This window comes from Tachypleus tridentatus, chromosome 7 (genome assembly GCF_004210375.1).
Source record: "Tachypleus tridentatus isolate NWPU-2018 chromosome 7, ASM421037v1, whole genome shotgun sequence".
Lineage (NCBI taxonomy): Eukaryota > Metazoa > Arthropoda > Merostomata > Xiphosura > Limulidae > Tachypleus > Tachypleus tridentatus.
In genome coordinates, this window is record NC_134831.1 from 116,023,775 (window position 1) to 116,047,817 (window position 24,043).

At 29.7% G+C, this 24,043-nt stretch overlaps 1 protein-coding gene across 1 annotated transcript in view; it reads left to right on the forward strand.

The window, feature by feature from the left end:
* The first annotated feature begins 3,761 nt into the window (after window positions 1–3,761).
* LOC143256444 (pyruvate dehydrogenase protein X component, mitochondrial-like) overlaps window positions 3,762–24,043 on the forward strand; it is a 53,355-nt gene continuing 33,073 nt past the window's right edge. Inside the window, exons 1-6 of the mRNA XM_076513688.1 lie at window positions 3,762–3,942; window positions 5,215–5,298; window positions 6,719–6,819; window positions 11,126–11,328; window positions 14,959–15,054; window positions 18,530–18,719. Coding sequence (XP_076369803.1) covers window positions 3,795–3,942; window positions 5,215–5,298; window positions 6,719–6,819; window positions 11,126–11,328; window positions 14,959–15,054; window positions 18,530–18,719 — 822 coding nt within the window. The 5' untranslated portion in view covers window positions 3,762–3,794. The remainder of the gene's footprint in view (window positions 3,943–5,214; window positions 5,299–6,718; window positions 6,820–11,125; window positions 11,329–14,958; window positions 15,055–18,529; window positions 18,720–24,043) is intronic.

Sequence of the window (24,043 nt, forward strand, 5' to 3'; positions counted from 1 at the left end):
CGCATCCCCGTCGCGCCAAACATGCTCGCCCTTTCAGTCGTGGGGTCATCATAATGTTACGGTCAATCCCACTATTCGTTGGTAAAAGAGTAGCCCAAGAGTTGGCGGTGGGTGGTGATGACTAGCTGCCTTCCCTCTAGTCTTACACTGCTAAATTAGGGACGGCTAGCACAGATAGCCCTCGAGTAGCTTTGTGCGAAATTCAAAGACAAACAAACAAACAAACAATCCATCTAAATTAGAGACGGCTAACTAGCACAGATATCCCTTGCGTAGCTTTGCGCGAAATGTCATACAAACCATAACCCACCATAACATTTAATTGCATAGTTAATTGGTTAAAATAAAATGCACTGATTTTATTATTATTTTTATTTGTTATTAACTATAATGCTACACAATAGGCTATTTGTGCTGTGTCCACCACAGGTATCGAAACACGATTTTTAATGTTAGAAGCCTTCAGGCATACAGCTGAGCTGCTGCTATTACGTCCAGACAGGTGAAGTATTTCGCCCCATCTATTGGCACAAATGTTAAATAGAAATTACAATAATTTATCTCTTTATACAACATTCACACTATATGTTAAAACAATTTGTTTTGCAAAGTTTTTCTTATTGAATTACAAACCATATTTTATAATCCTTTTTATTTAGCTAACTGTATCAGTTGCAAAAACTCTTAACTTATTATACTAAAAAATAAAACGAAAGAAAATACGTTGACTATAATTGGATAGATATTTGTTACTGAAAGCGAGAAAATACAATTTATTCCATGTATATATAATTACAAAGTTTAATGGCTCGCCATAGCCAGATGGTTAAGGCACTCGACTCGTAATCCAACGGTCGCGGGTTCGAATCCCCATCACACCAAACATGCTCGCCCTTTCAGCCATGGGGGCATTATAATGTTACTATTCGTTGGTAAAAGAGTAGGCCAACAGTTTGGATAGTGATGACTGGTAAAAGAGTAGGCCAACAGTTTGGATAGTGATGACTAGCTGCCTTCACTCTAGTCTTACACTGCTAAATTACGGACGGCTAGCTTTGCGCGAAATTCGAAAACAAGCAAACAAACAAATTCGACTTTATACTGAAAAGCACCAAGAACACGTTATCTGAAATCATTATTTTACTTCTATAACCGGAAATATACAAACATATATGTATATCATTTTTAGTTGTGTTTTTTTTCTTTAAAAACCCTAAGCTTATTATTTCATGTCTGAAAAACTGATATTTTGAATTTAAACTAATAGCAACAAATTCCTATCTGTGTAAAAAAAAAAAGACTCTTTTCGGAAATTTTCCAGTTCCTCCAAATAAATTAAATTGGAATGACAGCTCGCCACCTGCTGGTTGAATTCAGCACACTAATGCGTTTGTTGAAGTTATTTTCCTTTGTATGATAAATTATTCCAACAAACGTCACTCACACGCTCTGTTGGGATAAAACTGTGCCCATAAGCTGATGCTTCCTCTTAACACATGTTTGTGATAAATTTAAGTTAAAACTGCTACTTTTAATTTTTTTTTTTTGCTTTTCTTCATAAATACTTAAAAATTACCACTTGATTTGAAGTAGTTCACTCTCTATGTCTTTTTTTTCAGATGCTGCAGGGTTTTGGTTTTTGCGCAACTCTACAAAACAGGCTGTCTCCACTCTGTTCATTGCTGGGAACCGAACCTTGGATTCTAACATTATATGTCCGAGAACTTACTGCTGACCCAACGACAGACAAGGGAAGTTGAGAAATATTATTGGTTATCATCTCTGATTTTGTTGAGAAGGAAGTTACTATTTTTGCTGCCTCCCCTATTGTTACAACCATGCTATCTAATGTGTCAATACGCGAAGTAAAAATGGTATAAGCCAATAATCGATCATAACTTACTGTCAAAGAAACTTAAAAGTGAAATGAAGTTTCAGACATCTAAAATACACGTTTGTTTGTTTTTTTTATTATAAAACACATACCCGTCGATGTGTTGGATATTTCAACTCATCTGTAACTGCATAGTACACTATACCGATGACAACCGTTACCATGACAACGAAGGAAGATACCCAAAACTAACGTTTTACGATATTGAAACGTGGTTATTGTAGTCTATATCACCTGCACCTGTTAGTTACAATCTACGTAGGTATATGTCAATGTGACACAAACTCCATTAAATGGAAAAAAATTTTAAAAATTTTAATTCATTGTTTTCTCTTCTCAGAGTACATAGAATGGACTGGAGTTATAGCTAAAGGTGGAGTTAGCTTTATTCTTATTATGTGTAGGTAACGTTAATTTGCTAACAGGAAATTTTGATACTTAAAAATTCAGTTATTGTCCTTTATCGTAAACGTTGTTCGATTCCACTACTAATCTTCATATTCTTTATAAATACAAACATTTTACGCTGTTTCTGCTGTTTCTATTAAAATATTCAGAACAACTCTACACAGTTTCTACAACTTTAAAAACATACAGTTGATTTTTGATAGAAACAAACACCCATTAATTTGTTTTCATAGTTCTTGTAGAAAATGTGCTTTAAATATTTTATTGTCACACCACGTGTACCTGGTCGTGGCCTAGTTATTATTGTGCTCTTGTCTGACCAGATAGTAGGGGTTGACCAACACTTATATCGCACCCATGGTCTCGAACTGGTAAAGACTACAATTGTAATATTAATTTCCGATTAGAGCAAGTTACATACTTAGATCGAAATAAAAGTAACGTCGGTAATAATTATAGGTAAGTAATATACTATTCTTACACGTAAATATTAAAATATATTGTTTTATCATTTGAGCACTCTTATTGTTAACGATGTTTTCGGTCGATAACCCAATAATACCTCACGAAGTTCAACCAACTTCGGTTAGCTAAGTTAACAGTGTGAAACAATCTCTATAATGAAAGTATAATACGAAAAAGAATGAAAGAATAAGACTGTGTATAAATATATATAAACATTCTAGAAATACAAGTGAAAGATTGATCAAACAAGAAACTCTCATTCCTTATTTATTCATCATTAATGAAATAATAGGATAAATCGAGATTCAATAATACCTTTTATTTATAATATGCTGGCAGTATCCAAATTTATAAAAATTATAGATTCGTGGTTATTAGTTAACAAAATAAGAAACATTACTTATTTTCTTAATTTCCATTTGAAAATAACTTACACTCTAGCCTCATAGTTGGTAAGAATAAGACAGCTTTAACCCTAAGTCAACATAAACTAAACTTGTTATATAATCCCTGCAAAACTGTGTGTTTTTTTCTATTTGTTCTTTGTAAAACATAAAGTTATACCATGAACCATCTGTACTCTTCGCACTTTTGTTATCAAAACACGTTTTTTTAACGTTAATGCCCATTGAAGTACCGCTGAGCCACTAAACTCAGTTCCATACTTATAACGATCAAAAAATTATCCTCTAATTCTAACGTGCTCTTGGAAGAACGTTATTACAATAAAAAGTAAGTCGAGATGTTGAAATAAGTTGTAAAATATATATATTAATGTTGCTCATAATGAATGTTGTTCAAACTCTTGAAAATATACAATTGGTTAAATTTAGTTTCGTGACTTTCCATTGTGATGTGAAAAAACATGTCCAATAATCTTTTAATCTCATCTCATGTATATATTTGCGTAACCAGATCTGCGATATTTGCTAATTCAAGCTAATTTCCAATTTATTAAGTTTTTAAAGAATAAATACAACAGTTACACAAAATTACTATACTAGATGGCGAAAGTGTGAGGTGAAACATGGCGGCAGTCTTAGCCAGTAAGCTAGTAATAAATAGCTTAACACCGAAATATTTCGGAATTTGCAGAACGTTAAGATCCGTAGAATGGCGGTTATCACCGTTTACTTTTTCCAAACACTGGATTCACAGAAATTTTCCGTGTTTAGGTAACTAAATAAAGATTTTCTTCCAGCAGTTATTATTAAATTTACCTAAAAATAATATATATATATATTTTAGTAACTTGAATAAATTTTGAAGTTGGAGGGCTTCGCTCGTATCATTACTGTCAGTAGTAATTTATAAATTGCACCAGGATAAAACGTCGAAGGCTAAAATAAAGGTACAAAATATAAGCACGTGTAATTTTGGACATAAATACATCTGATGGAACAAACTGATTTTTGTTTATATATCAATGGTAGTCTTTTCCATATAACACATTTACAGTATTTTGGTTGTGCAGGTTTTCTATGTCAGTGTTAACGTGTAATGTAGGTTAGTGGTTTATGATAGGTTATATGTCGCTACATCTAAACTTTGTAATACTTTATAGGCATGTTGTTTGTATACGTAGAATAAGTAAATGTTAATTTCACCTGCACAACGTGTACACAAACACAACATTTTATTGTAATGTAAATTAATTGAAGATTTTCCAAAACGGCACATCATTTATCATCATAAATAAAGAACTCTTAAAATTTTGTATTACAAAAAAGTCAAACTATTGTGACACATTTGTCCATATCTGATATTTCTTTTGTTAAACAAATCATTTGATAATAAAGGTGTTTGCTTCTGAAAATGAAATCATTTCTACAATAACAGTTAATTATCAGCAATATCTGATAATCACAATGAATTAAGTACAATTAGGAACCAAATGACAGCATGCTAATAAAAAATTAATTATACCCAAAGACAGTAGTTTATATACTAGATGATAGGCAGAGCAGTGCATCAACACAAATACACAGTAACAGAAACTGTTAGTTTAAGATTTCTTATCAGTATTTTTATTCTAAAACATAAAATGATTATGTGCTAGTAGTGACAAATAAAATTTAATGAGTGATGACTTTGTGAAGCTACTTGTTGAATCAGTCTTTCACTTGTCTCAGGCTAAAATTAAAATTTTGTACAAGGAACATAGTGTGGAGATCTTTAATCTGTTATGTTGCTGGTTCCATTTTTTACAGTTTGGTAGTTTATTTCACATTGTCCCAAGCTGTTTGTTTCTGTGTGCTTTAACTTGAATACTTTGTTATATTATCTTTAAAATGATAGAATATAATATAATTTCCCCCTCCCATCAACAATAAATTGTAAGAATAAAAATTTGCATATACTGAGTAGATATAGAGCAAAAAATAGTGAGATTATTGGTGCAGATTCTATCAATATTTTAATTAAAAATATAAAACATTTTAATTCAGGAATTAAAGGACTACAAATAAAGATGCCATCACTTTCCCCAACTATGACAGAAGGAACTATAATCAAGTGGATGAAAACTGAAGGTACGTTCTCTCTAACTGTAAAACAGTGTTTGTTTCTCCTGTAAAGGAAGGAATTTGTTTTATCTAAAGTGCCTTAGAACACTTGTAATATGCACAAAACTTATCCAGATCTCAAGTGTCTGATGGAATTATTATGAAACTGCCATGCATTTTACATTAAATATATATATATGTTCTTCTTCTGTCCAGAATCAATGGCAAAAAGTAGTATTTGTACACCACATGTACATTGGAGCTTCTGGTTATAAATATTCACATGATAATTATGTGATGTGAGACTTTCTTGTTGTCTGTTGTATTTTTCAGTAATTGTTAATACTAAGGGTACATATTTATAATGAAAATTATGCTATAAATAATGAGCAGACAGATTATTTTAAGAATGCTTACCAAGGTTTTCAGTGTTGTATATTTACATTTTGTTCATAACAGATTTGAGTCTTGTATATTGTTTTTTTCAACTACTTAATAGATTTAGCTTATAGCTGGAAGATATATTTTTAAAATAAATATAGTCATACTTCAGAGAAAACTAAAAGTACTTTAAATAAATTATATTGTATGTGCTTCGTAAAACAGAAATAACAAGTGGACTACTAAGGAATATTTAGTCTTTCAAAACTGACTTTCCACACCCACCCCAAGGAAAAGAAAAGTAAATATCAAACCCATCTTTTATTTTTGGTGAACTTATGATTTCCCACTTAAACTCTTGTATGGTGCTAATCTAAACTCTAAACTACTGCATTTACCAACTTATTCCATAAGTCTATCTCTATTATAAGAATAAAACTCTCCTAACTGGAGCCTGGTCTGTCTTTTCCACATTGTATTCTTGTCTTTATAAATCACCACAAAGCAATCATATTGTTCTTCCAGTTAACCTTGCCAGCATTGGTAAGATCAGTTTTAACCTGTATTCTCTCAGAAGAAGATTAGTTAAAAGATGTCAGCCTGTCTCATGAGGTAACCTTTTCATATTTGGAGTTGTCCAAGTAACCTTTTCTTTGACACTTACCAATAAGTTAATATCCTTGGCCATTAGTTAGGACTTACAGTATTTTATAAAAGTTAAATACTGTATAAGGTAATAAAATCAACAAGTTGAACATCAGTGTTAACTAAACATCCTATCTTAATCATCACTGTTTGTAGCAGTTGCATTTCAGCTTGTATTACACAAAATAATACAGAGTGAGGTCCACTTATTTGGTAACTACTGTGTTGTTAGCACCAATAATTTATTTTTTGAAATAAACACTAGTCAATCATACCTCTTTGTTTAATGTTGTGTTATGAGTCACAAAATATTTTGTTTGAACAAGCTTATAAATGTATTGCAGAGAAGCTGTTTATTGTCTGTTTGTCAGACAAGTTTCTTTGGTAGCACCACCTACATTGAATAAATGAATAATTACAGGAGATTCTGTAATGGCAGGAGACCTAATTTGTGAGATCCAAACTGATAAGGCTGTTGTTGGATATGAAGTAGATGAAGATGGAATTCTTGCAAAAATTCTAGTAAGGAAATTTTCATGATTCAAATTTACTCTTAAGGTTTGATGATGATGTAATTACTAATCATTCTAATGTGATGTTTTCTTTAGATGTACTGATACTACAAGGGTGAAACCAGTACTACTGCAAGGTGTGTATGTTCTGTGGTAAGGGGTATTTTTACAAACCATTTTGGTCCTTCTACATAAAGAATTTAAATGTCTTAAACAACAGTCCAGTATTTATTATTATTTTACTCAGAAGGCAGTGGACATTTTAGAATTTTTGAGTTGTTGTTCAATGTCCCTTGCTTACTCTCTTGTGTAACGAATATAATTAAGATCACTATATATACATTTATAGCAGGTAAAATGACTACATAATTTTATAATTTAGTCTAATGAAAACAGTATGATTGGTTATTTACCATAGCATAATGTACTTTAATTCGTTTAAACTATACAGTCTAAATTGTTGGTGCACAGAGACCAAAACATAGAAGTATCATATATTGTATTTAATGTAGTCTTGAGAAAGGATAAACTTTCTTATTATGTGTAGTATTATTTATACTTCACTTTTCTGAGTAGTATACCTTTTATTTGATTTTATTCAGTAGTGTCAATTTTACTTGATTTTCTTGAGTAGTATCACATTAAATTGATTTTCTTCTGTTGTCACTCTTATTTGATTTTCTTGATTAGTGTTATTTTTACTTGAATTTCTTCAGTAGTGTTACTTTTACTTGATTTTCTTCTGTTGTCACCCTTATTTGATTTTCTTTTGTTGAAAGTCTTATTTGATTTTCTTCAGTAGAGTCACTTGATTTTCTTGAGTAATGTCACATTTACTTGATTTTCTTCAGTAGTGTAATTTGATTTTCTTGAGTAGTGTCACTTTTACTTTATTTTCTTTAGTAGTGTCACTTTTACTTGATTTTCTTCAGTAGTGTAATTTAATTTTCCTGAGTAGTGTCACTTTTACTTGATTTTCTTAAGTAGTGTCATTTTTACCTATTTTCTTCAGTAGTGTTACTTGATTTTCATGAGTAGTGTCACTTTTACTTGATTTTCTTGAGTAGTGTCATTTTTACTTGATTTTCTTGAGTAGTATCACATTAAATTGATTTTCCTCTGTTGTCACTCTTATTTGATTTTCTTGAGTAGTGTCACTTTTACTTGATTTTCTTGAGTAGTGTCACTTTTACTTGATTTTCTTCAGTAGTGTAATTTAATTTTCCTGAGTAGTGTCACTTTTACTTGATTTTCATGAGTAGTGTCACTTTTACTTGATTTTCTTGAGTAGTGTCATTTTTACTTGATTTTCTTGAGTAGTATCACATTAAATTGATTTTCCTCTGTTGTCACTCTTATTTGATTTTCTTGAGTAGTGTCACTTTTACTTGATTTTCTTGAGTAGTGTCTTTTTTACTTGATTTTCTTGAGTAGTGCCACTTTCACTTGATTTTCTTCTGTTGTCACTCTTATTTGATTTTATTCTGTTGTCACTGTTATTTAATTTTCTTCAGTAGTGTTACTTGATTTTTTTGAGTAGTGTCACTTTTACTTGATTTTCTTGAGTAGTATCACATTAAATTGATTTTCCTCTGTTGTCACTCTTATTTGATTTTCTTGAGTAGTGTCACTTTTACTTGATTTTTTTCAGTAGTGTTACTTGATTTTCTTGAGTAGTGTCATTTTTACTTGATTTTCTTGAGTAGTGTTACTTTCACTTGATTTTCTTCAGTAGTGTCACTTATTTTCTTGAGAAGTGTCATTTTAACTTGATTTTCTTCAGTAGTGTAAGTTGATTTTCTTGAGTAGTGTCACTTTTACTTGATTTTTTTCAGTAGGGTCATTTTTATTTGATTTTCTTTAGTAGTGTTACTTGATTTTCTTGAGTAGTGTCACCTTAACTTGATTTTCTTCAGTAGTGTTACTTGATTTTCTTGAGCAGTGTTACTTTTACTTGATTTTTTCAGTAGTGTCATTTTTACTTGATTATTTTCAGTAGTGTTGCTTGATTTTCTTGAGTAGTGTCACTTTTACTTGATTTTCTTCAGTAGTGTCATTTTTACTTGATTTTCTTCAGTAGTGTTATTTTTACTTGATTTTCTTTAGTTGTTTCACTTTTACTTGATTTTGTTGAGTAGTGTCATTTTTACTTGATTTTCTTCAATAGTGTCACTTTAACTTGATTTTCTTTAGTTGTTTCACTTTAACTTGATTTTCTTCAGTAGTGTAATTTGATTTTGTTGAGTAGTGTCATTTTTACTTGATTTTCTTCAGTAGTGTAACTTGATTTTCTTGAGTATTGTAACTTGATTTTTCTTGAGTAATGTAAGTTGATTTTCTTGAGTATTGTAACTTGATTTTCTTGAGTAGTTTCACTTTTACTTGATTTTGTTGAGTAGTGTCATATTTATTTGATTTTTTCAGTAGTGTTTCTTGATTTTCTTGAGTAGTGTCACTCTAACTTGATTTTCTTCAGTAGTGTCACTTATTTTCTTGAGAAGTGTCATTTTAACTTGATTTTCTTCAGTAGTGTAAGTTGATTTTCTTGAGTAGTGTCACTTTTACTTGATTTTTTTCAGTAGGGTCATTTTTATTTGATTTTCTTTAGTAGTGTTACTTGATTTTCTTGAGTAGTGTCACCTTAACTTGATTTTCTTCAGTAGTGTTACTTGATTTTCTTGAGCAGTGTTACTTTTACTTGATTTTTTCAGTAGTGTCATTTTTACTTGATTATTTTCAGTAGTGTTGCTTGATTTTCTTGAGTAGTGTCACTTTTACTTGATTTTCTTCAGTAGTGTCATTTTTACTTGATTTTCTTCAGTAGTGTTATTTTTACTTGATTTTCTTTAGTTGTTTCACTTTTACTTGATTTTGTTGAGTAGTGTCATTTTTACTTGATTTTCTTCAATAGTGTCACTTTAACTTGATTTTCTTTAGTTGTTTCACTTTAACTTGATTTTCTTCAGTAGTGTAATTTGATTTTGTTGAGTAGTGTCATTTTTACTTGATTTTCTTCAGTAGTGTAACTTGATTTTCTTGAGTATTGTAACTTGATTTTTCTTGAGTAATGTAAGTTGATTTTCTTGAGTATTGTAACTTGATTTTCTTGAGTAGTTTCACTTTTACTTGATTTTGTTGAGTAGTGTCATATTTATTTGATTTTTTCAGTAGTGTTTCTTGATTTTCTTGAGTAGTGTCACTCTAACTTGATTTTCTTCAGTAGTGTCACTTTAACTTGATTTTCTTCAGTTGTTTCACTTTAACTTGATTTTCTTGAGTAGTTTCACTTTTACTTGATTTTCTTGAGTAGTGTCATTTTTACTTGATTTTTTCAGTTGTGTTATTTGATTTTTCCAAAAACACAGGACATTCTTCCTCATCTTTAACTAATATCTTAAATTTTTGTAATTTAACATGGTAGTAACTTTCTCAAAATGAATACATTTTAAGATATATCATTTTCTCTATAGCTTGCACTTAATACACATATATTCTATTCTCTTTTAGTTTGTGTGCTTAGTAACTCAGAACCCAATATATTCAGTATAGCTGTAGCATGAAGTTAGCTCTAAGTATTATTCTGTGTGGTAGGACTGAATGTCTATATTGAGTATAGCTGTTGTAGGAAGTTAGCTCTAGGTGTTATTCTGTATGGTAGGACTGAATGTCTTGTATTATAGAAAACTATTTTGATGACTCACATGCTATGTGAAATAGTATCAAATTAATGTAATATTTTTGTGTTATTGGTCAAGCTCTTGATGAAATGTATATTATAAAAGTGATTTGACACTTTTAGAGATTTATTTATCAGATGTGACAGGTGTCACAAAGTCTGGTTTGTATTTTTTTCTTTCTTGGGATCAGTGCTTCAATCTCTGACTATGCTTGTAAACAGTTTTCAAGTTATAATCCAAACAACTCAAACCCAGTTCAGCTAAACCATGATGTTATTTTCAGTTTGCTACAGTTTTGTTTTAATAAATAAATAAATTGTATTTTTTTCACTTAAATTTAAACAGTTTTCCAAATGTAATAATTTTCTACCTCTTGTCACAAATGGTTTTTATTGTAATTCTACTCTGGTCAGTATTTGTTTTTTTGTTTTGTTTTTTCTTACATCAAGTCTTTGTCTACTTTAGTTTACTATTGGTAGGTAACCAGAGCCATTTTTCAACATAGAAAATATATGAACTTATTAATCCAATAATCAAGTGATTGTTTGTATTTAATTTTTAAAATTCACAGATCTATACTTCCTTTTATAATTGACTTTTCAAGAATAGTGTGAAAAAAATTCTGTTAATTAACTGTAGGTTCCAGCAGATACTAAAGACATTAAGGTTGGGACTTGTATTGCTTTGATGGTTGGTGAAGGAGAAGACTGGAAGGATGTAGAAGTTCCTGATGGAGGGACTCGAGACACATCTTCAACCAGTGAAACAACAACACCTGTTAAAAAAACAGAACCTGAACCTCCCAGAAAACCAGAAACTTCTGAAAGGGTTTCTAAGTTCAGGTATGAAGTGTTATATTAATGTGCATGATATATCTATATAGAAAACTTTTTTTAAGGAAAATTTAAAAGTAATTTGTTAATTTCATACAGCCATTACAGGGAGAGGATGACTTGATTTTCTGTTAATAAATATCTTAACTTTTTGTAATCCTATGTGTTGTGCATTGGTTTCTAAAAAACATTGTTATCAATCAGTTAACTGATTTGGTACCGAGTATTTTGCACGTTCAGTTAAAGGATGTTAATATTATAGATGTTAATTGTTAAAGTTCTGTGTGTTGTGAGGTTGCTCATATTTGTTTAGTAATTGCTAGCATGTTAATCTATTAACTCTTTCAGTACCACTGCCTTTGTTCATTAAATGTGATGTTTTTAAAAAGAAGAGAACTGTATTAATTATTGTATTGAAAAACTTGAGTGTGTATTTCTGTAGGTTTGTGAAAATAATAATAAATTTATTTCTGAGATATATGGATAACACAGTTTATTTTCAGGTACGTTATGCTACTATGTTAATAATAAAAAACACAACACAAAAACCAACATGTTTTGGCATAATGAAAGGTAAAATATTTATTATTACTTAGAGCTGACTAGTTTTGATAACAATGTTATCCCTGATGATTTTAACTGTGTTAGCAAAACTAGTTACCTTTCATTGTAAAAATGTTATTTTTTGTATTTTTTAGACTTTATGATTATGGATGACTTTGAACTTATTTCTTTAAACCAGGATGTATTTATTTTATTTATTCTGTAAGTTAATGTAATGATACACATTTGGTAATAAATGTATTTTGCATGTTAAATAAAATTGTACAGAAACCCATAATGTGTCAAATAATTATTCGTATGTGGTACTTCTCTCCTGTCACAAGATTAGATGTTTCTGTTTATTGCTTCCCTCTACGTTCAACATTTTTATTATGCGTGCCACATGCCTTCTGCGCCCCACTATTACAATCAAATGATTCAAACATGTGTCTCATGCAAATCATCATGCATTACTTCACCACTAACAGGTGTATAGTACACTCACATAGTGCATGTGACTCCCTCTACATAATTCTACTGAACTATTACTTCTTGTTTGACAGTGTTTCTTCTCTGATGTCATTCTCTTTCATCTTGATTAGTGTTTTAGATTGAATTCATTTTCAAAATATTTTCATTTAACAACTCTCTTTTTTTATTCATTCAGGATCCATTACCCTTATATTACTCACATTTACATCTTACTTCAAATCCTTTTGTTAGCTGATACAAAACACTTTGGGTGTTTCATGTTCAACATATTCTTTACCACAGATTTCAGGTGCTGACAACCTGCCAAGAGACTTACCTACATTTATTTGCAGGAAGATTGAATGCCATCTGGATCAGCCTTTGCACCTGACATTGCACCTCTTTCTCCTGAACACATGTGATCTGGACAAGCTGACAAGGACTTTGATAGCCTATTTCTACCTCCACAATTTGCTGTGCTTCCCATACCCTTCATGACGATTTTACTTAGACAGTTGTGTTGTTTTACCCCTTGTTCCTGTATCTTATGACCCAAGTCCTTTGTTATTTCCCAACTCGAACGATTCTTTTGTTGTAACTTTTCATAATTCATTTCCTGCCTGAGGCTCTTCACAGAAATCCTGAAGGATTTTCTGGGAACATCCTCTCCCTCCTTAGCTCCATGTTGGCTCATTTATCATCTGGCTTTGCAAGTGTAGTTTATTTGTTGTTGGGACCTTTTAGGTCATGATGCTCTAATCTTGAACTCATTTATCTGCTCTCTATCTCTGGGATTTGTATATGGCTAAGTTTTTAAGATGTTTTGTCTTTGATACAGTTCTTGGAGTCTTAGGTTGCATCTGTTCAACAACAGTTTACCTTTTCACCTCTGGTAGCCCATTTATCTGTCCCTCCTACTTGCTGTGCCGTGATTCTTTGTTTTTCTGGACAACGAATGACAAGTCTCCAACATTTTGGCGACTACCTGGTGGGTTCAAGCCTGGTGAGAATTTAACTTGCAGTCTTCATTCATCAGTAGCATTCTTTCACCACTTATGTTTGGATACTTCAGGTTTTATCAGAGGGGCTCAAAAATTACATTTCTCAGCCTTGTTTCAGGTACCTGTTTCTTTTCCTTCTACTGAGGGTCTCACAACTTGCTAGTTTCTAGCAGGAGCAATACAGGATCTCTTCACATAACAAGGTATTGAACTTGTTTCACATCAGTCACCAGGGTTTTTACCTTTACATTTTTGTGGTTCTCTTGAAGACTGTGCACTTGAGGCCTCACATTGATCTGTCTTGCTTCGGTTGTTTCCTTCATTTCCTACATTTTACTCCGAGTCCTGCCTTACTCTGTGGTGGTAATTTTCTCTGGATCCATGGATAACCAAGATGAATGTCTCCTATACTTATCTATTTATTCCCATTTCTGTACAATCTTGTTTGTGTCTTAGGTTTGCCCATCAAGGGGTAGTATATCAATTTCAGATCATACTCTTTAGGCTGGCTTCAGCTCTTCATCATCATTCCCTGATGCTGCAATTTTATTTTTACATATACGACTAACTACTTCTTACTCATTCTGAACAGGATTCAGTCAGATATACTCATTCTACTCTTGCATCCCTTTAGGTTTTTTTAGGATTTAGAATGAACCAATCAACATAAGTCCTCATACAGGTTTCGGGTTGTATATCTTCGTCTCTTGATTTCTCCTTCTGTGTTGTGAGTAACATCAGGGATTGTTCCAGTTCTATCCTTGGCTCTCTTTTGTTCTCTTATTGCATGGATATTATTGTTCTTTGAATACTGGTTGTCTCATCCTAGGATCAGTTGCTCAGAGCTAATCCTGTGTCATACCAAGGAATCATAGTGGTTCTCATTTCCCAAGTTCTTGGGTGTGAGGTTAAGACAGTATGATTCTCATTCTATTTTCACTTGGATCTTGGTACCCCATGAGGAGGTTTTGATGTAGTTGACAGTTTGCCATGCCCTATCCAGTCTACACCATTAGATGCATTATTGTTTACCAAATTTTCTTATTGTTGGATTGAGTTATTTTATCTTTCCCACCACATTTTCACCCACTCCTCTCATTTACTGTACTGATTTCTTCCACGTGACACAAATGGGTGAAGAATATACCTGGATCAGAAATGGTGTGGTTCTCTTCGTCTGATCTTCTGACCTGTCTCATCTGTGGAGATATCCTTCAGACAATTCTTGGTGGGTACAAACATTCTTTTCATGCACCAATCGTTCCTCTTAATCAAAGTGGAATTCTAGCTAGTCTTGTGAACAGAGGGAAGTACTATATCAAAAGTTATCATTTTCCTATACTGAAAATGATGCACAATGTTTTGCACGAGAGAACTGTTGGAATCATTTGACTCAAGTAGGGAGGTGCAGAAGGCTTGGGACATGTAATAAAAAAGTTTGCATATAAAGGGTAAACAAAAAATGGAAATAGCTAATCTTGTGGAAGGAGGGAAGTACCTATTTTAAATACATTTTATATTTCGGAAAAATTATAACTTCATTTGATGTGGTAAACATTTATGAAAAGTTTTTAAAAGATCATGTTTGCACATTGTCTAAGATGAGAGTGTTTATTTTTCTTAGTATGGTGGGACCTGCAGTGAGAGGATTGCTTGAGCTTTATGGACTTGAATCTAGTCAAATACCTCCTTCTGGTCCACACAATAACCTTATAAAGGGGTAAGTTCCAAACAGCAGGAAAAGTATATCATAGTTTTGTTTCATGTAAAGCTTAGTTATACAGGTTATTTATATTTTATAACCTTAATATTACATATATAGATTTTAAAAACTTGATTTATTTAAAAACTAAATGTAACTTATTGGCTTTTAGATTATAGCCATTATTGGAAAGTTTTCCAAGTAGGTTTTTGCTTCCTATAGTAGGCTAGCTGCTCTTTCAACTTTACCTTACTTTGGTTAATCTTTTCTTTATACATATTTGCAACCAGTTTACATTGGAGTTTGGCTCAAGTGATTTTGTGTGTTATGACTTTACTATGGTCTAAAATTTATTACAAGTAAATTTGCTACAAGTATGTACTTATGTTTTTGCACATGTTGTGGAACTCTTTACTGTGTTTCTCTTCCAGTAAGATAACCATTTCCTGTCTTTGTGTCTTTTATTAAATGTTCCTGGTTCAGAATCTTAACTCTGTGTTTTAAATGACATTGTACTGTGTAAGACATAGGCCTACCTGTACTTCACTCCTATCTACTTTTTGTGTGTTATTTGGATGTATCGGAGTTTTCTGTCTCCAACATGCTCTACTAAAGTATAGGGGATCAGAAAGCTATTGATGATTTGGCCAAAAACTAAGAAGAAATCATAAAACAGAGCTTTTCAAACTGACTATATTTTTTCTTTTGTTTCTCAAAGATTAAAAGATTGAGAGTTTGTGGTCAATTCATTGAAGTGGAACCTTCTGTTGTTTAAACACTTAAGTTGTTTTAGTGGTTGTGTTAGATGTTTTTTTCATGATAACTATACTCATATTTCTCTATCCTAATTTCTATATTATATATATGGTGTTTTTAATTGTCTTTTACTTACAACCCCCCCCCCCCTCCTTCATGACATTAAAACTTGGGTTTTGATACCCAAGATGGGAGAGTATATCAGTTCTGTTTAAGAACATACATACTGTTGATCATTGCAGATAACCTATATTTATATATGATTTGTAAGATTGATACATACATACTGTTGATCATTGCAGACAACCTATATTTATATATGATTTGTAAGATTGATACAACCTTCTTGTTTTTTGTTTTATTATTCAACAAGCAAGCTGTGTGAAATACTAAAATAAACATAAAGCCATATGTATTATCATAAACTTTATCTTAATGTTTTAAATATTAGCTATAGAGTTCTTGATGTTAAGTTTGTCAAATTAGTCCTATAATAGCAAAGGTTCAACTATGATCTGGTAACTTTGACTAATATCTGGATAAGAGTCCATTGTTCATAAATATGAGAAGTCATTTATTTAGAAGTTGTTGAGTTGTGATTGAGAATTCATTGAAATGTTGACTGTATGTAAGTTATTCAGAGTTTGTTCTCAAACAAGAATGTTTTCTGTTAAATGTTATTAGTGCATTATGTCAACAGAATTTTCAGATCTTGTGTTGAAAAATTTGCTTCTAAACTTAGGTCTCTCACTTGTGTCAAACTGAACGTAGGCTGTAGCAAATGTTAAAGGACAAATAAAGTATTTATATCATTATTACATGGACTAGACTTTGGATTATTTGGACCAAATAATTCAACAGAACATGATAAACAATAGAACAATATGATATATAGTCCACCATTATAAAAACCACAATCTATTTATTTTAGATTGGTCCTTGTTCAGGTCAGAATTCTCAAACCAAACACATGATAGGTTTGATTTTCTATATAAATATAGTTTCCATATACCTCATCATTTTGTTCAAAAAGATGTGGCTTGTCAGTTTTGCTTCTTTGTGTCTGATAAAAATAAGAAGGGATTGATTGGATAAAGATTGTATTCTAAATACAACCATCCAGTCTTGTAAAATTTATTATTGCAAAGTGATCTCAGCTCCATATTATTATTATTAACTATTTATAGATGCTCTCCAAACATCTTGGTGTATTGGAAAATTAAAATTAAAGTTTCTCCTGTTTTATTTTTTTCATTCTTAATGTCTGATAGTTGTCATCAGATAGTTGTCGTCTTTATGGACCTCATTTCCTTCGATTGTCGTCTTATACCAGATTATTCACTAACCCTTGGGAAGTATGTGGTTGAACTGATTATTTAGCTTGGGGTTCTCCAGAGTAATGGATATAAAGGGAAAAACAGTTTGTTAATCCAAGTCTGGTATGTCTCATAAACTTAATAGATTACCAGTATTTGACCAATCTATTCCACTGGATTTGTGTGGTTTCTCACCCTGATAGTTTCCCATTATTAGAATAATTTAAGTTTTTCCCACAGTGGCAAAAGTAGGGACTGTTTCAAGACTTCTATACCAACATTATGCTTTCTGAAGTACTTTCAGACTGCCCACAGCTCTAGAGCATTTGAATTTAGGGTTTGTATGTTTTGGTACCTTTGTCATGATATACTTTTTGCATCACTTTTTCCTTACGTCAGAATAAATTTGTTTTAGGAAAGTTATCTCACAATGTAAATTAAACTGTTAGTATTGCATTCCATGGTTGCATAAAAATAGTAACAATAAAAGATTTACAAGAAGTTTTTATTATAATGGAAGTTTAGTTCTAAAAATAAATTTTCTTTCTCAGAGAACAACCATATCTTTAGTTTCCTGTAGTTAGCCATATGTTTTTTATTCCAAGCAACTGTCCCCAGTGGCACAGTGGTATGTCTGCAGACTAGAAACCAAATTTCAGTACCTGTGCTTAATAAGAAACAAAAACAATCTAAATAATTTTACATTAAACTAAGCATCATATTCACATAATTATAACTTTATTTTTAAGTTAATAATCTTTTTCTGGGTATTTATTATCCTAAAAATTGGGTTTTGATACTCCTGATGAGTGCAAAACAGATAGCTCATTGTATATCTTTGTGCTTAGTAACAAAAAACAAACACTATGCTTGCTTAATGTTTACTAGAAAAATGTAAAAATATTAAAAGGTATTTTGACCATATTTATGTAATAAAAACAGTGGAACATTTTGTATTTAACTTCTAATCAAAGCAAGCTACTTGCATATATCACAATAAAATATTAAGCCAGTATTGAATATAGCTAATTTGGAATACAGTTCTTATATTGTTAATTATAAACTGATGTCATTCATCAGTTGATTATCCTAACTCTTAGTGGTGTTTAAAGCCATAAACCCAATAATATCTTATGAAGTTGTGCAAGATAAAGGTATTTAGATCAGTCCTGGATCCTTGTTTCAAGCCAACAGTACAAAATAATCCTTATAATAAAAATATATAACAACATAAAATTAGTAATGATAAAAATAGATATGTAAAGTGATGTGACCAATACTGTTTATCAAAGTAACATTAAAGAAGGAATACGATATACTTTACTTACACAACACAGTGAGATTATCACAGATTTTCTTATTTCTAAATGTATTTTAGGATGAAAAGACTCATATGGTTATTTTTTTATTCTGCTGTTTAGTGATGTACTGGAATATATAAAGAAACAGAACTTGAAACCTAAGGCACCAAAAGAAACCAGTCCTATAGTTAAAGGCACTTTGCCTCGTCAGAAAATGATGGTGCCCTCTAGTAGGAAGGAAGAGGAATACGTAGACATCCCATTGACTGATTCAAAGTCAACTATTGCTAATGCATTTGCATGGTCTAAGGTAAGTCACATGTTTATACTCTTTGGGAACCTCACTTATTTATATTCTTCAGATAGCAAACCTGTTTATATTATGGAGGTACTTCACACGTTTATATTCCTTGAGTGCTTAACCTATTTATATTATTCAGATAGCAAACCTCTTTATTTTATGAAGGTACCTCATGTGTTAATATTCCTTGGGTGCCTAACCTGTTTATATTCCTAAGAAAGTTTTAATTTACAAAATTTGTATTTAGAGAGACTTCGGATTTATCTCAGAATGGCTGGTATGAGTACTAACACTTATTGATAAGCAGAGAACAATGTTTCGACTTTCCTGGGTCATCTTCAGGTTAACAAAGAGAGAGTTAGGTATGAGATTCTAAGGCATGCCTGGCAGTGATCAATTGCAAACTCCTCATTGTTAACGTGAAGATGCCCTAGGGAGGTGGAAACGTTGTTCTCTGCTTACCAATAAAAGTGTTGACACCCGTACCACCCATTCTGAGATATATTTTTATTTCAAGTGGGTTTCTCATCATCAATAATACAGAGACTTCAGTTACATATATCACAAATAAAATCTAATTAGAATTTTTTATTTTATCTGAATTGTATTCATGTTGTTATATTATAGTTTTTGAATTGGTTTATTTCAGTTACGTGATGTTGCATTTTTTAAAAATGATTTACAAAAACTTATCATGTAGTTTGAAAATTTATTTTAAAACTTAGTATGATTTTAATATAAAATGTTGTTTTTAAAATTAGTATGGTTTGAATAGAAAACATTGTTGTCTTAAAATTAGTATGGTTTGAATAGAAAATATTGATTTTAAAACTTAGTATGGTTTGAATAGAAAACATTGTTGTTTTTAAAACTTAGTATGGTTTGAATAGAAAACATTGATTTTAAAACTTAGTATGGTTTGAATAGAAAACATTGTTGTCTTAAAATTAGTATGGTTTGAATAGAAAACATTGATTTTAAAACTTAGTATGGTTTGAATAGAAAACATTGATTTTAAAACTTAGTATGGTTTGAATAGAAAACGTTGTTTTTAAAACTTGGTATGGTTTGAATAGAAAACATTGATTTTGAAACTTAGTATGGTTTAAATAGAAAACATTGATTTTAAAACTTAGTATGGTTTGAATAGAAAACGTTGTTTTTAAAACTTGGTATGGTTTGAATAGAAAACATTGATTTTAAAACTTAGTATGGTTTGAATAGAAAACATTGATTTTAAAACTTAGTATGGTTTGAATAGAAAACATTGTTGTTTTTAAAACTTAGTATGGTTTGAATAGAAAACATTGATTTTAAAACTTAGTATGGTTTGAATAGAAAACATTGATTTTAAAACTTAGTATGGTTTGAATAGAAAACATTGTTGTTTTTAAAACTTTATATGGTTTGAATAGAAAACATTGATTTTAAAACTTAGTATGGTCTGAATAGAAAACATTGTTGTCTTAAAATTAGTATGGTTTGAATAGAAAACATTGATTTTAAAACTTAGTATGGTTTGAATAGAAAACATTGATTTTAAAACTTAGTATGGTTTGAATAGAAAACATTGTTGTTTTTAAAACTTATATGGTTTGAATAGAAAACATTGTTGTTTTAAAACTTAGTATGGTTTGAATAGAAAACATTGTTGTTTTAAAACTTAGTATGGTTTGAATAGAAAACATTGTTGTTTTAAAACTTAGTATGGTTTGAATAGAAAACATTGATTTTAAAACTTAGTATGGTTTGAATAGAAAACATTGATTTTAAAACTTAGTATGGTTTGAATAGAAAACATTGTTGTTTTTAAAACTTTATATGGTTTGAATAGAAAACATTGTTGTCTTAAAATTAGTATGGTCTGAATAGAAAACATTGTTGTTTTTAAAACTTAGTATGGTCTGAATAGAAAACATTGTTGTTTTAAAACTTAGTATGGTTTGAATAGAAAACATTGATTTTAAAACTTAGTATGGTTTGAATAGAAAACATTGATTTTAAAACTTAGTATGGTTTGAATAGAAAACATTGATTTTAAAACTTAGTATGGTTTGAATAGAAAACATTGTTGTCTTAAAATTAGTATGGTCTGAATAGAAAACATTGTTGTTTTTAAAACTTAGTATGGTCTGAATAGAAAACATTGTTGTCTTAAAATTAGTATGGTTTGAATAGAAAACATTGATTTTAAAACTTAGTATGGTTTGAATAGAAAACATTGATTTTAAAACTTAGTATGGTTTGAATAGAAAACATTGTTGTTTTTAAAACTTTATATGGTTTGAATAGAAAACATTGTTGTCTTAAAATTAGTATGGTCTGAATAGAAAACATTGTTGTTTTTAAAACTTAGTATGGTTTGAATAGAAAACATTGTTGTTTTAAAACTTAGTATGGTTTGAATAGAAAACATTGATTTTAAAACTTAGTATGGTTTGAATAGAAAACATTGATTTTAAAACTTAGTATGGTTTGAATAGAAAACATTGATTTTAAAACTTAGTATGGTTTGAATAGAAAACATTGTTGTTTTAAAACTTAGTATGGTTTGAATAGAAAACATTGTTGTTTTAAAACTTAGTATGGTTTGAATAGAAAACATTGTTGTTTTAAAACTTAGTATGGTTTGAATAGAAAACATTGTTGTTTTAAAACTTAGTATGGTTTGAATAGAAAACATTGATTTTAAAACTTAGTATGGTTTGAATAGAAAACATTGATTTTAAAACTTAGTATGGTTTGAATAGAAAACATTGTTGTTTTAAAACTTAGTATGGTTTGAATAGAAAACATTGATTTTAAAACTTAGTATGGTTTGAATAGAAAACATTGATTTTAAAACTTAGTATGGTTTGAATAGAAAACTTAGTATGGTTTGAATAGAAAACATTGATTTTAAAACTTAGTATGGTTTGAATAGAAAACATTGATTTTAAAACTTAGTATGGTTTGAATAGAAAACATTGTTGGTTTTAAAACTTAGTATGGTTTGAATAGAAAACATTGTATGGTTTTAAAACTTAGTATGGTTTGAATAGAAAACATTGATTTTAAAACTTAGTATGGTTTGAATAGAAAACATTGATTTTAAAACTTAGTATGGTTTGAATAGAAAACATTGATTTTAAAACTTAGTATGGTTTGAATAGAAAACATTGATTTTAAAACTTAGTATGGTTTGAATAGAAAACATTGATTTTAAAACTTAGTATGGTTTGAATAGAAAACATTGATTTTAAAACTTAGTATGGTTTGAATAGAAAACATTGATTTTAAAACTTAGTATGGTTTGAATAGAAAACATTGTTGTTTTAAAACTTAGTATGGTTTGAATAGAAAACATTGATTTTAAAACTTAGTATGGTTTGAATAGAAAACATTGATTTTAAAACTTAGTATGGTTTGAATAGAAAACATTGATTTTAAAACTTAGTATGGTTTGAATAGAAAACATTGATTTTTAAAACTTAGTATGGTTTGAATAGAAAACATTGATTTTAAAACTTAGTATGGTTTGAATAGAAAACATTGATTTTAAAACTTAGTATGGTTTGAATAGAAAACATTGATTTTAAAACTTAGTATGGTTTGAATAGAAAACATTGATTTTAAAACTTAGTATGGTTTGAATAGAAAACATTGATTTTAAAACTTAGTATGGTTTGAATAGAAAACATTGATTTTAAAACTTAGTATGGTTTGAATAGAAAACATTGATTTTAAAACTTAGTATGGTTTGAATAGAAAACATTGATTTTAAAACTTAGTATGGTTTGAATAGAAAACATTGATTTTAAAACTTAGTATGGTTTGAATAGAAAACATTGTTGTTTTAAAACTTAGTATGGTTTGAATAGAAAACATTGAAAACTTAGTATGGTTTGAATAGAAAACATTGATTTTAAAACTTAGTATGGTTTGAATAGAAAACATTGATTTTAAAACTTAGTATGGTTTGAATAGAAAACATTGATTTTAAAACTTAGTATGGTTTGAATAGAAAACATTGATTTTAAAACTTAGTATGGTTTGAATAGAAAACATTGATTTTAAAACTTAGTATGGTTTGAATAGAAAACATTGATTTTAAAACTTAGTATGGTTTGAATAGAAAACATTGATTTTAAAACTTAGTATGGTTTGAATAGAAAACATTGATTTTAAAACTTAGTATGGTTTGAATAGAAAACATTGATTTTAAAACTTAGTATGGTTTGAATAGAAAACATTGATTTTAAAACTTAGTATGGTTTGAATAGAAAACATTGTTGTTTTAAAACTTAGTATGGTTTGAATAGAAAACATTGATTTTAAAACTTAGTATGGTTTGAATAGAAAACATTGATTTTAAAACTTAGTATGGTTTGAATAGAAAACATTGATTTTAAAACTTAGTATGGTTTGAATAGAAAACATTGATTTTAAAACTTAGTATGGTTTGAATAGAAAACATTGATTTTAAAACTTAGTATGGTTTGAATAGAAAACATTGATTTTAAAACTAGTAGTATGGTTTGAATAGAAAACATTGAATAGAAAACATTGTTGTCTTAAAATTAGTATGGTTTGAATAGAAAACATTGATTTTAAAACTTAGTATGGTTTGAATAGAAAACATTGATTTTAAAACTTAGTATGGTTTGAATAGAAAACATTGATTTTAAAACTTAGTATGGTTTGAATAGAAAACATTGATTTTAAAACTTAGTATGGTTTGAATAGAAAACATTGATTTTAAAACTTAGTATGGTTTGAATAGAAAACATTGTTGTTTTAAAACTTAGTATGGTTTGAATAGAAAACATTGATTTTAAAACTTAGTATGGTTTGAATAGAAAACATGGTTTTGAAAACATTGATTTTAAAACTTAGTATGGTTTGAATAGAAAACATTGATTTTAAAACTTAGTATGGTTTGAATAGAAAACATTGATTTTAAAACTTAGTATGGTTTGAATAGAAAACATTGTTTTTAAAACTTAGTATGGTTTGAATAGAAAACATTGATTTTAAAACTTAGTATGGTTTGAATAGAAAACATTGATTTTAAAACTTAGTATGGTTTGAATAGAAAACATTGATTTTAAAACTTAGTATGGTTTGAATAGAAAACATTGTTTTAAAACTTAGTATGGTTTGAATAGAAAACATTGATTTTAAAACTTAGTATGGTTTGAATAGAAAACATTGATTTTAAAACTTAGTATGGTTTGAATAGAAAACATTGATTTTAAAACTTAGTATGGTTTGAATAGAAAACATTGAAAACTTAGTATGGTTTGAATAGAAAACATTGATTTTAAAACTTAGTATGGTTTGAATAGAAAACA